Source organism: Populus nigra, chromosome 1 (assembly GCF_951802175.1).
Source record: "Populus nigra chromosome 1, ddPopNigr1.1, whole genome shotgun sequence".
Lineage (NCBI taxonomy): Eukaryota > Viridiplantae > Streptophyta > Magnoliopsida > Malpighiales > Salicaceae > Populus > Populus nigra.
Genome location: NC_084852.1, coordinates 34122248 through 34136730, shown reverse-complemented (window position 1 = coordinate 34136730; position 14483 = coordinate 34122248). Strand labels below are relative to the sequence as shown.

At 34.5% G+C, this 14483-nt stretch overlaps 2 protein-coding genes across 3 annotated transcripts; one reads left to right on the top strand and one right to left on the bottom strand.

The window, feature by feature from the left end:
• Window positions 1-291: 291 nt before the first annotated feature.
• On the top strand, window positions 292-2423 carry LOC133677944 (trihelix transcription factor ENAP2-like). The gene has a single exon (XM_062100090.1). It carries the CDS (start codon window positions 1036-1038, stop codon window positions 2236-2238), a length of 1203 nt encoding a protein of 400 aa, XP_061956074.1. The 5' UTR covers window positions 292-1035; the 3' UTR covers window positions 2239-2423.
• Window positions 2424-7695: 5272 nt separating this feature from the next.
• On the bottom strand, window positions 7696-13697 carry LOC133679768 (pentatricopeptide repeat-containing protein At3g16010). 2 transcript variants are annotated; one of them, XR_009836207.1, is made up of 4 exons: window positions 13433-13697; window positions 11466-13322; window positions 9901-9977; window positions 7696-9210 (listed from the first exon to the last, which is right to left on the bottom strand). XR_009836207.1 is itself a non-coding variant. In XM_062102463.1 (3 exons), the coding sequence occupies exons 1-2, from the start codon at window positions 13518-13520 to the stop codon at window positions 11476-11478; spliced, it is 1935 nt and encodes a 644-aa protein (XP_061958447.1). In that variant the 5' UTR covers window positions 13521-13697; the 3' UTR covers window positions 7696-9210; window positions 11466-11475. The 2 variants fall into 2 exon arrangements, 1 of the variants encoding a protein (XP_061958447.1); XM_062102463.1 differs by lacking the exon at window positions 9901-9977.
• Window positions 13698-14483: the final 786 nt, after the last annotated feature.

Here is a 14483-nt window from a genome sequence, read left to right as displayed (position 1 = left end):
GGATTATCTAACTTATAAGAATTATTTAACTTGTTTCAATAAAATACAGGGACGAGCTATTATTACCTCCATCAAAATCACATCTGAAACTTGAGGGACTAGTTGTTATGGTTAATCGTGTGACTTGTTCCGTTCTCGTTTCGGGTTCGACTCTTTATGTACACGCCTGTCACCCTCACGGTGCCTAACCTGCTTCTGAGCTTGCAGGATGTCCAGTGGGCCGTGGGGAATAGTCGTGGTGCGCGCAAGCTGACCCGGACACCCCACGTAAATCAAAAAAAAAAAAAACAAAAAAAAAAATCACATCCGGAAGAAAGCACAGGGCGTGTGTTAGAGGCCACCCTCTTCCATCTATCTCCCTTTGAAGAGATCCTCTGATTAACACCCTCAAACCTGTCTCTCTTCACTCTCACATCTTTGATTTGCGCTTTTATATATAAGTTCCGATTTCTTTGAAACATCTAAGTTTTGGCCTTCTTGGAAGCTTCATTTACAGTTTGACTTCAGAGAAATCTAACAATTTGGATTTCTTTCCAGTCTCGAAAGTGATTATTTTTTCTGAGGTAAGAACCAACCATGGTTTTTATTTATCTTCGATTTTGATATGGCTTCAGAATCTTGCATTCTTGAGGTCATTATCGATAATATTGAATCATGGGTTTTGCTTTTCTTAGAGTTTTGATTACGTGTGAAGAGAGGACGTGGTAAATTTGGAGCTCTTATTTTGAAAGTGTTTTGAAACAGAAAGTTTGAGGCTTTGTTGTTCTGGTAGATTTGGATTTGATGGAGTAGGTTATGATCTCGAGAAAGGAAAATTTTTGATTTTTTTTTTATCTGGGATTTTGTGGTATAATTGATTTCTTTAAAGTAAGGGAATTTGGATTTGGGGGTTGAAATTGTGGCGTTTTAGGGTGGAAAGAGCTATGGTTGATCATTTGATTAGGTGAAATCGGGTGTTTGTAGTTGGTCTCGAGAGTTACTTGGCGATTACAATTTAGGGTTTTTATATCGTTTGAGTTTAAAGCGGGTGTAAAAATGGATGATACTGAGGATGATGCAAGGTACCCACAAAATCCATACGGTGAGAACAACCAGCGGAGTTATGTCTCTAACCGTCACAAGCTTCCTGTGGGGAATGCTACCTATTCTAGGCCAGTCGATAATCAATATGCTGTTAGTGAAGATGAGGATAGTGATGATGAAGAAGAAGGTGAGCATGAGTTAGGAGATGAAGATGGGGAGAATAATCAGAATAATGGCATCCATTATGTGGAAAAAGATGTGGATGATGATGATGATGATGAGGAGGAGGAGGAGGAGGAGGGTGTTGATGTTGAGGAGGATGGGGATGATAATGAAAAGTATAGTAGGGGGATTGATGATGACCACGAGGATGATGATATAGAAAGGCATCCGAAAAAGCGAAAACTAAAGAGTTTAGTTTCTAGTTATGAATTTGCTCCTCGTGTCCCATTACCCCCTGTTGCAGCTCTAGCAGTGCCAAAACCATCAGTTGGTGGACGAAATCCACTTACAGACTGGACTGAGCATGAAACATTTGTTTTGCTAGATGCTTGGGGTGAGAAGTTTTTGCAACGTGGGAAGAAGAGTCTTCGATCTGATGAATGGCAAGAAGTTGCAGAGAAGGTTTCGGATAAATCAAAGATTGAGAGGACAGACACACAATGTAGGAATCGTTTGGATACATTGAAAAAGAAGTACAAGATTGAGAGGATTAAGCTAGCAGAGGATGGTGGTGGTGCTAGCAAATGGGTTTATTTCAAGAAGATGGATGTTCTAATGTCGACATCGGCTCAGCAAGGTGGACTCTCCTGTGGGATGGACTCGGGAGAGTATGTTTCCATGAACCCAAGAGTATATTCAAACCATTCCAATGGGTTTGATGAGATGAGGGATAGTCCAGGGAATTCAGAATTAGCTCGTGATGAGGATGATTCAGATGGACTCCCACCCAAGAAGAGAAGGCTTGGAAGAGATTGTATTGAGCAGTCCCCTTTTGGATTGCTTGCAGATTCTATCCATAAATTTAGTGAGATATACGAGAAGATTGAGATTAGTAAAAGGCAGCAGATGTTGGAACTAGAGAAGATGAGGATGGATTTTCAGAGAGATTTGGAAATGCAGAAGAGGCAAATCATTGAGAGAGCACAGGCAGCGATAGCCAAAATCCATCAAGTCGGTGAAGAGGAGGACAGCATCTCTGCCAATAGTGCTTAGCATGCGTGATTCTGTATCTGATTTTCTGAGCAAAATGTAATTAGCATTTTCTGCTTCGAGGCGTATAATGTTGGGGTCTTTTGCTCCTTCATTCCCATGTTGTAAACGCTATTGAGTAGCTTATTGTATTGGCTGTAATAGAAGAAATGGGAAAAGAAGATGATTGCTCCAGACGATTGTGGTTATGGTGTCTTCTTTGTTCAATTTCTTACTTGTGGTTGGATATCTGTCTATGGTTTGTTAATACTTGAGCACCCTTGACTGACATTGGCAGCAAATAAATTCAGCTAGTTTCTTTGCATGCAAGGGCAGATGCCATTGTAAATTTCAGTACCCTACATCTGCGTTATCATGTTTCATGATAAGGATCAGTTTAATTCTTTCTGAGTTTTGTCCAGTAAACAATCGCATTGAATGCCCTTTATAAATTTGGAAAATGAGTTTTATTGCTCGACTTTCCTGGGAAATGCTACTGGAGCACCAAGCTCGACATTGTTGACAGTCTTCGTCGGTTCTGCAGAAACTACGGAACCTCACCACTGGCAACTTTGGCTTTCTAACTGGCTCCAAAGTTAGCATCTAAACAACAACCAAATACAAACAACTGATTGCAAAACATGTTCTTAAAAACAACAACAATGTGCAAACTCACCTTCAAGCCTTTCAAAAGCCAAGAAGAATTGCTCTGGATCTTTAAGGTTATCAATATCCAAAGTTGGTCCTAAATTCACAGAAGACTGCAATGACATGAGAAATGAATCACAACAAACCTCCGGTGGTAGCAAAGTGCGATGACTTGAGAACCTTTTGCAACTTAGGATAAAAAGTTAGTAGCCAATAGAACACTCGATATGCAAGATGGAGGTTATAGGGCTCATCAATGTCAGAGGCAACTCCCCTTCTCCTGCAGTCCAAAGAACCAACTGTTAGCTGCGAAAGCATGCAACATTGGAAGTTTCGCACTTCGATTCATTGTCAAGCACAACAGCAATTCTACTAATCCTTGCAACAAAAAAGAGTGCAGATCTCATTGTCCAAATCAAAACCAACCATATGCACTTTGTAAAAACTTTCCTATCTGTTTGATAAACTAGCGGACAATAAAGCAAAGGGGCAACCGGCATGAAACAATCACAAATGGAATCTCGACAGAAGGATGATTGAAATGAGAGGAGATCATTATCACCATAAATCATTGCTGAGGGATTGATTTGGATAAATGATTACTACAATCTGTGCATCATCAGGCTTCTTCAACCACAATCGGAAGGAAACACGTACCTTAATAGATGAATCTGCATCTTTTCACCTGGATTCAACATATTTATAAACAGTCTTCCAAACCACATGAACATGGATGACCCTGAGTTAGAAAGGAAACTGACAACCAGATACCATGCAATCAACATCAGCATATATAAATTAAGATATTACCTTCCCACGCAAGCCATTCCGATTCCAATACATTAGTTGCCATGGACAACATAAAATAGAACTGTAACCAGAACCATTTACCATGTGCATAATCACATGAATCCATGAAAGTAGTAAAAGCGATAAATCATATACTGATGCATGTTTCAATGATCTCTTTATATTCTTTTATAAAAAAAAAAAAATAAAGAACATTCAGCATTACTCATAAAAAAAAATACTTTGTTTCGCTTTCAACTGATATTGTTTTTACATAATCTGACACGAAAACAAAGTTATGTGAAATACATCAGATTACTCCAAGCAGCAGCCGATCTCCCTCATATCATAGCTCTGATCTCTAGGCTCAAGAGCAACTATTTCTTTCACGACTTGAGCTTTGTTTGTCTCAAACTGTTCATCCTGTTTATCTGCCTTGAAACCAGCAACGAAACGAAGAAGCGTGCTCCTATATTCCAATGCTAACGATGTCGGAAGGCTTATTTTGATACGCAACAAAGACCTTGAAAACATAAAGTGCTTCCATCGGAATACTTACTAAAACCCCTTTGGAGGTTCTGAAGAATCCTCAAGTTAATCTAGAGCTCAAGCATCGCGCCTTCACAACTGAATTAGAGCGATTCAATAGTGTCTCCCAACAGTTTTTAGAAAAATTGGTTTAAAAGCAGGTTAATGAGTATATCTGAGATCAATTTAATTTTAGAATTCACTTATAATTTGGGTTTAGATTTGCTGTAAATTGTTCTGCATCATAAATACTTGAATTATTATGCAAAATAAATACTTTAACATGAAATGTTAACAGGGATGAATGAAAAATTGATACTAAAGTATTTTAACAAATCATTGTTATTATTATTGAGAAATTACCATAATCTTGAAAAGACTTCAATAACTACTTTAAACATAACATGAGTAAAAAAAAGGTGAAAATTAAAGATCTCATGCTAAAATTAAGAATAAAAAAAAACAATAACGTTTCATCTACATCTACAGTAAAATTAAACATTAAGTTAATGATTGTAAAAGCAAGGCTTAACAAGACAATATAAAGAGATCACGGGCTATTCAAGCTAATGTATATGAGGTTGATAACATAAGTGTTGTGGATGAGTTTGTATATGATTGCCTTCAAAGTTACTCGTATTGTAAAACATATATAAGTTGAGAAGAAGGTGGTCTTCACTTATAAAAAAAATAGATGGTGAACATACACGAGGGATTCATCATTCTCTAAAATACTAGGCATTGTAAAGGTCATTCTAAAAATAACTTCTCAAAAAGTTCTTGTTCTTAATACTTAACAATGTTCTTCATATAGTTGACATTAGAAAAAACTTAATATCTAATTTATTATTGAGCAAAAAAGGTTATAAGATGTTCTTTGAAAGTGATAAATTTATACTCACTAAAATAAAATGTTTATAGAAAAAAATTATATATGTGATGACTTCTTAAATTAAGTATAATGATTATTATAAACAATGGTGAGATTAATAATAATAAGAATGTCTTTTGTTCTTACTTGGTTAAGATATGTGACACAATATATTGGATATGTGAATTATAATTATATTTAAAGATCAATTAATCTTGAATTATTAACTATAGTTTAGAAGAATTATTAGTGTGAAGTTTTTGTAGAATCAAACGAAAAAAGTTACAAACTTCTAGATTTAATTCACTAATATAAGTGATTTAAAATTTATAAAAAATAAAGGTGGTAAAAAGTATTGCATTTCTTTTTTAAATGATTCAATAAAGTATTATTATACCTATTTGTTAAGAAACAAAGATAAAACTCTTGAAATGTTTAAGAATTACAAGAATGAAATTAAAAATCAACATAATAAAAAAGATAAAGGAATTAAGAAATAATAGGAGCTAGAGAATATAAAGTATATTTTTAGTCAATTTTATTCTCAAGATGGTATTATCCCTAAAATTATCGCTTATTCACTTAAATAAAATAGTATCGCTGAAGGTAAGAAAGAAACTCTAAAAGAAGTTATAAATATCATGTTGATAAGTTTGAGAGCATCTTAGAACTTTTTGAGAGTTACAATTTTGACTACGAATTATATATTTAACAAAGTACCCCATAAAAAGTTAGAAAAGACATCATATGAGATATGTAAAGGTATAGGATCTTTTTACAAATACCTCAAAGTGTGGGAGTATCTTGCAAAAGTTGCAATACATAATCCCAAAATATTCAATATAGGACATAAATCTATAGTTTGTGTATTCATTGGATATTCTTATAATAATGGTTTATATTTGTTTTTTGTCACAAATTAAGTATTGAGGATATTCATTCTAATATAATAATATAATCAATTAATGCTATATTATTTGAAAATATGTTTTTTTTAAGAAAGCATAAAAAAATCATTCACTTAAAAAGATGAATGGGATAAGCTTGAGTGGTAATCATTAAATAGAAGATGATGAGATTGAGATAAGAGAATGAAAACTAAATAAAACATCCGATCATGATCTTCTAACTTTCTTGCTAAAAAAGAACATTAAAACTATTTAGAGTTCATGTTCTATTCTAAATCTTTTTATTTGAAAGAAGAAATCAATATATAAATTGAATGTATTATGCAAAATTATAATGTGAACTAGTGAATCTTCCACGTAGAAGTAAATTATAAGGCCATAAATGGATCTTTAAGAGAAAGATGAAAGTTGATAAAATTATTGATAAATATAAAACAAAACTTGTTGTGAAATGTTTTAAATAATAAGAAGGCATGGACTATTTTGACACCTTTTCACTCGTGTCAAGAATAACTTCCATATGAACGTCAATAATCATTGTAATTATTAACAAGTTTAAAATATATTAAATAGATATAAAAATAGCTTTCTTAAAAAGTGATGTGGACAAAAAAGTCTATATGAAATAACACTAAAGGTTTGTTGTTGGGGGGAGAAAAGAAAGTTCACAAGCCTTTCAAATCATTATGTGATTCGACAAAAGTACCTAAACAATGCATGAAAAGTATGATAAGTTTTTCGACAAATAAATTTAACATACTTGATAATTTTAAAAAAGAGTTCAAGTGCATGGACTTTCAAGCCTAAGCTCGTATTTCTAGGCATGTTTTTTAATTTTTTTTAGGGAAAGACAGCATATCATTTAAATAACTTATTTTTTTAATCTATTACTTCTTTTTTTTGCTTTTCCCATCAATTTAAATAACTTATAATTAAGTTAATTTGAATATTATGTGTCAAATATCACTTATTTTTATGGTTTTTTTCTTTTTAAGTTCTTTTTATTTTTTATTTATAGTTTTTTTCAATCTATAAGTTGTTTAATAAAATTCATGATAAATCATGTTTTTTCTTCAATTCGATTTACATTAATTTTTATTATAATTTTTAAAATTTATAACATACCACAAAAGTAATAATAATTTTAAAACCAAAACAAGCATTATTGTTTTTAAATTCTATTAAATAGAGTGAAAATAAAATTTTTAAAAGGTTTTTTTGTTTTGATATTATGTTAAAAATTTAATTTAATTTAAGTAAAATGTTAAGATATAATTTATATTATTTTTATGGAAGAAGGTCCTAATTCTTGCTCCGAAAGAAAATTGAAGTCTTATAAAATACGTTGGAGGTGTATTAGGAAGACTTTTACTCTGGCCACTAGAAAAATGGGGGTGAGCTAGGACTGCTTTTCAAGTAAACTCGGAGAAGAGAAATCATAATTACTTGCATAAACCAAAATACTTCCTACTTCCAAGAGAACTTTCACTAGCATAATTACTTGAACAAGAAATTTCTCCTCACTCTCTCTCTCATGGCAGCCGTCTGGATAGTTTATCTCTAGCACGAAGTAGTTTTGATTCTACCAACAAGATTCTCAAATGAAGTTAGTTTTGATTTGTTGACAATGTTTCCTGATGACCAGATTTTATCAAAATAATCATATACTCGTACAAACCATTCACACAAAACTTGAGAAGAATCAGTTTTTGCTACCAAAGCATGCAAGAGTGGAAGTTTCTTTTTTTTTCAAGTTAGAGCTAGATTAGCTCTAGATTAAATCAAACGAGAAAAAATGGACCCAATGAGATCGAAATACAAGAAAGAGTTTAAGATTAAAGGAGGATTGGTAATTATTCCCAATCCCCTGTCAAATAGATCTTTACTTAACCCAAAGTTTGCTAAACAGTCTGCTACTAAATTGGCTTCCCTGAATGCATGTTGCGCTACCACTTCCCAATCTCTTTTTAATAGTTCCCTTGCTTTGACAATTAAAATATAGTTCGCATCCATTTTAATTGACTCCTTTGTAATGCAATCTATCACCAGCTCAGAATCCCATTCAATAATCAGTTTGGTAATACTCTCTAATCCAGCAGTAATTGCACATAGCTCAGCTCTAACTGAGATTCCCACACCAGTATTTATAGCAAATCCAACAATTCAAGATCCATTACTGTCCCGAATGAGTCCATCTGCTCCGGAGCACCCAGAATTTCCCTTTCTACTATCATCAACATTAAGCTTCATCCACTCCCTTGGAGGGTATTTCCAACCAATCCAACTCACTTCATATTGCTACAAGCTCCGCCATCTACCTCATTGGTACGTTTTATGTCTGCTACTAGACTCTTAATCACGTTCAAGGGACAAGTGTGAGACATAGAATCATTGGCAAAAATTCTTTGGTTTCTAAACTTCCGCCAGTACCAGATTGTTACTCCAAATACTGTAGACCAAGTAACTACTGCTGTGGCCTCATCACAAGCCGAGAGGCTTCTTAACAGCCAAGTGGTCTCTCCTGCACTAAAAAGCATTTCCTTGTCCCGTGGTTTAACAAGAGAATTCCAAATAATAGTAGCAATAGGGCAGTCTCTAAGTGCAAGCAACGTGCTCTCTGTTTCCCCTAAGCAACGATGGCAACTAGGATTCTCTGTAAAATGTCAACGCACTCAAGCCTCATTTGTCAACAAACCATTTTGAGCCACTGTCCATAAGAATGCCTTGATCCACTCTAGACCTTTCCATTTCAAAACCAATCGCCAAATAGGATCCTTGCGATGACTAGAATTCACTTCATTAATTTGTGCATCATATGCAGACTGAGTAGTAAATGCACCTGATGTGGTGTTTCACCAATAAACCGCCTCCTTTTCCATAGCACTTGAGGGGGGAAGGTAATTAGCCATGATCAACACTATCTGCATGGGGAGCAAGTGAGAAAAGATTCCCAGCTCCATTGCTCATTATTGATCACCATATCCGCAACAGAAGCATTAACCAACTCCTCCGAAATGATTTGAGTAGCATGTTGCTCCAGCGGCCCAAAACCCTCTAACCAGTTATCCCTCCATTTCCAAATGATTCATTGTTAAGCACAACACCAATGCCACTTTGCCTGATAACAGCAACAGTGCAGTTCTCAGCCCAAATCAAAACCAATCACACTCGTTCTTGGTAAAAGTTCATGCTTGGTAAAAAGTTCGTCGATTTATTTGATAAACTGGTGGTCCTAGTAAAGCAAGGGGCAACCTGCATAAAGCAATCATGAATCAAAATTGACTACGGAATAATTGAAGTAATGAGAAAAGAACATAATCACTATAAATCATTGTTGATGGATTGATTACATGACTGCTTACTACAATCCATCAACAAACAATCTCACAAGTGGAAATAAATGAAACATGGATCACCCTGGAATGTAAAATAACACCCAGATAGTATGCAATCATCAACATAAGTTAAAATTTCATTCTTTTTCAGAGACGCAAGCCGTTCAAATTCCATTTTATTGGCATGCACCCCCAAGCACACTGTCAAATATAACTGTAACAAGAGTCATCAGCATATGCATAAATCATATGCCTCGATACTCAAAATCCCTTGTAAATAAATCCATGAAAGCAGCAAGAGCCATAAATCATGATTGATGCACACTTCAAATTGTCATTCGTCAAATAAGCTGCATTTGAATTAAGCTTGGTTCAAGCTTATTGATTACCTCTTAATGGAATCAAATAAGCATGTCACTGTTTATTAGTGTCATTGCTCAACACAATAATTAAATCTAAGAATCAAAATATAAAATATAAAATTGCAAGAAAAACAAACACAACCTGAAATGAAACCACAAAAGGAACAAGGAAAAAAATGAAACTGCAGAGAAAGATGCAATAAAAGAAAAGGTCAGCAATCTGATGAAAGTGGAAGAACATATACCCTTAAGCTGTTAAGGGTTTTTTCAACTTGGTGAAGATTGCATTCCTCCAAAGTCTACGTGAACAAACCAAAAGGACCTGTTACCATAAAGAATCTGTCAGTTGAATGACCCAATTTGTGATCCCTTTAATTCATCCCACAAGACAAAGCAGAAAATGGAGCAAGAGAGCAAGGATAAATAATACCACACAGCAGCAAGAAGCACATAGCCACTTCTTTCAGAAAGATAGAGAGATTTTGTTCCTCTTCTACTTTGCAACAAACAAAATTTCCACAACATCATATTTGAACAACACTACAGGTGCTCAGCTGTTTTGAAGAATACTGACTTTGAATCCATTATTGGAGCTTAGTGGGCCTCTATAACACATTTATAGTTGTTGAAAATAACGCTGCGCTATTGGTTTTCATTGCAATTGTAAGAACCATGTCTAGCAGTTTGACATGCACTCAAGAAGTCCATCACTTCACAACAGTATAACAGATGCAATGATGCCCAAAAACAGAAAATTGCTTCAGGAAGTCTATCACAATTTAATCATGCAAGGGCCATATGGTAGGTATGATGATGACTGAACAACAGATGCAGTTTCAGGAAGTCTTTCATGACACAATTTAATCATGCAAGACTAGATGTCATCAGAAGCCGAGGCATGGTTCCAAAAAACTACAAATCAACTGATAAAAGCTGCTTCACCTCTTCTCAGGAGAAATGAGATATTTTTCCTTTTTCTGTCCTTTTCTCAGGCAAGTGAAGTAAGAAAATCAGGATAAAAAAGGCTCAACAAAACATTTGCTTTAATTAATTAAGGCACGTGTAGCTTTTCAAGTGTTTCAACTGCACTCACGACAGAGGGTTGTATAAGCTACAGCACCACTTCAGGGAAGTGGGTTTCTTATAGTTTATTTAGCCAGTGTTCTTTTGACCTGTCTGAATCACTTAAGCATCATGATTGACAAAACGCATACAGTCCTACCCAATACAAAAAACTAGGTAGACAGTCAACCTCTGTGGCTTTATGAGCTTCAAGAGTACAGGAAATAGAGTTTTATGATATTCATATTCTGTTTCTGTGATTGGTTCAAATATTCTCTTTTTAAGCTTTCCCAATTTTGATCAAGAGTAAGTATTAGCCCAGTGGTCTTTACTGAATTTCTTTAAGTTAACTTAACAGATTTTAATTTCAAGTGCAGTGTCAATAATCAAAATGCAAGCCCCAAAAAAAAATGGTATCTGGCAATCTCTCCCCCCTTCCCCTTAAGCAATACCTCTCAATGATTCATTTGCAAGCATGATGAGATGACTCTAGTATGAAATATTATTCCAAAGTATTTTTTTTACCAATGAATTTGCCATTGTATAAAAAGTATTCTGGTATCGGTGCATCCTCATAGTATCAGAAAGATAAGATAATGAAAGAAAATTGATGCTTATCCTCCCCTGCGGGAGTCTTCATGCTAATAAATGGATCCAGTCAAACTACCATTATAATGCACAGGTAATGTGTATGTAAATTTCATAATAAATTAACAGTAATGGTAAGGGAATGAATTTGAGACAATACCAGGTCTCCTTCATGGAAAGTTGGGTTCATCATCTTCATCAACCTTACCAACCGCCTCAAGAATTGATGAGTAAGTGATGTGATCATATTCAAATCCTCTTGAACCCATCTCTCTCATCAGCTTTGCAGCCTCCTCAAACATGCCAGAGCGGCTCAGACTGCCAAGAATGGTGTTATACGACACTGCATCTGGCTTGATCAACGAATCTTTCATCTTCATAAACATTTCAGTTGCCTGTTCTGGGCGACCTGTCCTAGCCAGGCCATTTAGAATAATGTTATGCGAGTTTATGTCTGGAGTGCAACCATTTTCTTCCATGGTTCTGAGCGCAGAAAAAGCTTCTTCTATCATACCAGCCCTTACCAACCCTGACATGAGTGCATTGTAAGCATAAACATCAGGATTGCATCCAATTTTCTTCATCTCGTTGAAAAGATCTACTGCCTCACTCGGACGGCCACACTTTCCAAGATTTTTTATCATCACAGCATATATACGAGCACTTGAACGTCCACAATTCTCTTTCAACTCCAGAAATAACTCATTTGCAGCTTCATATCGTTTTGCCTTTCCAAGAGCGTTGATAAGGCTGCAATAGGCAGCTGGACAAGGCGGAAAACCCTTTTCATCCATCTCTTCAAGAAGCAACAAAGCTTTCTCAATTCTATTTGTTTTGCAAAAACCATCAATAAGAATTGAGTACGTAAACGAGCTGGGAGTAACACCATTTGCCTTCATCTTCTCAAACCATGAAGCAGCCTCGGAAGCTGGAGCTTTGGATTCAAATAAAGCCTTAATTACAGTGTTGTATGTAACCACATTTGGCGCGCACTTCCAAGACCTCATCTGGTCAAAAAGCTTAAGCGCATCTTCCAAGCGACCTGCTTTTCCAAAAATGTTGATCAAATTGTTTATCAGCACAACATCAGGCTTACAACCATCCTTTAACATATTCAAGAATACACTGTAAGCATCTTCAACCCTCCCAGATTTTCCTAGTCCCTTAATCAACTCGGTGTAAGTGAAGACGGTAGGTGCACAGCCCTTATCCTTCATCTCTTGCACCAAACCCAAAGCTTTCTCATCACCTAACTTGAAGTAGATTGCCAGCAAGGTAGTATAAATCTTTGCAGTTGGATGCAAGCCATTGGCCTTCATCTCATCGAACAACCTTATAGCATAATCATCCCGACCCAATTTCCCAAACGCCGAAACAAGCACACTATATGTCATTGTGTCTGGAAAACAGTCACCCTCATTACACATCTCATGGTAAAGCTCGTGAATTTTTTCATAATGCCCTTCTTGCATCAACATCAAAATCATAGAGTTGTAGGTGCTCGCCGTTGGTTTGCACTTGCGACTCTTTATCTGGTAGAAGACAGAAAGTGCCTTATTCACCATCTTGGCCTTGCCCAATATCTTCACAACTTCAGACAAATCAGCCGGACCAATAACACACGTCGGGCTCCTGACCATTTCTTGGATCATCTTCCACATTTCACCAAATAACCCACAGTCATCCAAACAACGGATTAGAGGCATATAAGTAGTCAAATCGTGCTCAAAATTCCTCCTCTTGCCAGCCCACTTGAAAAACTGAATCTTAACATTAATCTCAACATCTATCTTCAAAACCTCACGAACCAATCGATGATCCACTTTCAACTTGAGCACTTCCAAGGCCTTTTCAGCATCAGGTCCCCACTTAAATATCTTCAAAATCCTTATAAACCTCTCATCTAATGTCCTAACCGAAGGGTCTCTCCTCGAGAACTTGATATTTTGCGTGGGCAAGTTTTGCATTTCATCATCCTTTGAACTGGGTACCTTGAACATTTCAACTATTTCTTTTTCTGCTACAAATACAATTCAACAAGATTATGTAAATAAATAATAAAGAGACAATACTTTGATGTTGTTGTTGTTTATGTCAAAGAGTGGAATTTGGAAAGGTGAACGGTACCTGTTTGTTTAATTCTCTGAGAGAGAAAAGGAAAAGTTGATAATGATCGCTTTGAAGTAATGTGTCTTAGAACCACCATTTTAGCCATTTGGGACACAGACTTCTGCACTAAGAGAGAAGATATCGCTCCATATATTATTCGAGTGAGTTAAAGCAAAAAAGGAAGACTCCCCGTCGCCGCCTGGAGGAGAGAGAAGGACAGGCTGGTTTGAAGAACTGGGTTGGGATTCTTTGCACTAGGTTTTGAGACTAAGTTGGTGTTTGAATTTTGGGAGGAATATTTTAAATATTTTAATTATATAAATAAGAAGTAATAAAATTTTAAAGATAAAATATTTATTATTGATAATAATAAAAATTTTATTATTTTAAAGTGTTTAAATAAGTAGGTATATTTCTTTGTTTTTAATTTAAGCATGTATATTTTTATTATTAATATGTATGTTAAGACTTTAATTAATATCAATTATAAATTTAGATATATGTTTAGTATGCATGCTAGTATTATATTTATATTAAAAATATATTTACCATAAGTTATTATTTTACATGTTTATAGATTTAAACTTGTATGAATTCTAGACTTTCTTTATAAACTTTTTTATGTTTAGATGTCTTGTTATAATAAACTAAACATTATTACTCACTTTTCTAATATTTATATATTTACAAATATTTGATCTACAATTATTAAGGTTTATTCTTTATATTGGATTTTTTTTAGTTTATAATGTGAAAAAAAATTATATAGATTAATTATTAAATAGATTTTAACTTCTTTAAATTTAAGTCATAATTTAACTTTTTTTTTAAGTTGCTATATTCTGACATATAGATTTAATATTAATTTTATAAACTTTCATATATAATCTTTTGGTATGTTATGATTTTTAAAAAAAATTTAGAAGGTTACAATATATTTTTCTTATAAATTTATATTTATTTTCTAAAATTATATTTCATGTTATTTGAATGATTTGATGCATATCATAAATCTTATAGATATATTTTTTTCAATAAGTGAATTATTGGTTTGTTTATAATAGTTCAT

Coding starts and splice junctions, on each gene's coding strand:
- LOC133679768 (XM_062102463.1), bottom strand. CDS start 13,520: ATGGCTAAAATGGTGGTTCTAAGACACATTACTTCAAAGCGATCATTA. Junction 13,323..13,432: donor TCAGAGAATTAAACAAACAG/GTACCGTTCACC, acceptor TATTTGTAGCAG/AAAAAGAAATAGTTGAAATG.
- LOC133677944 (XM_062100090.1), top strand. CDS start 1,036: ATGGATGATACTGAGGATGATGCAAGGTACCCACAAAATCCATACGGT.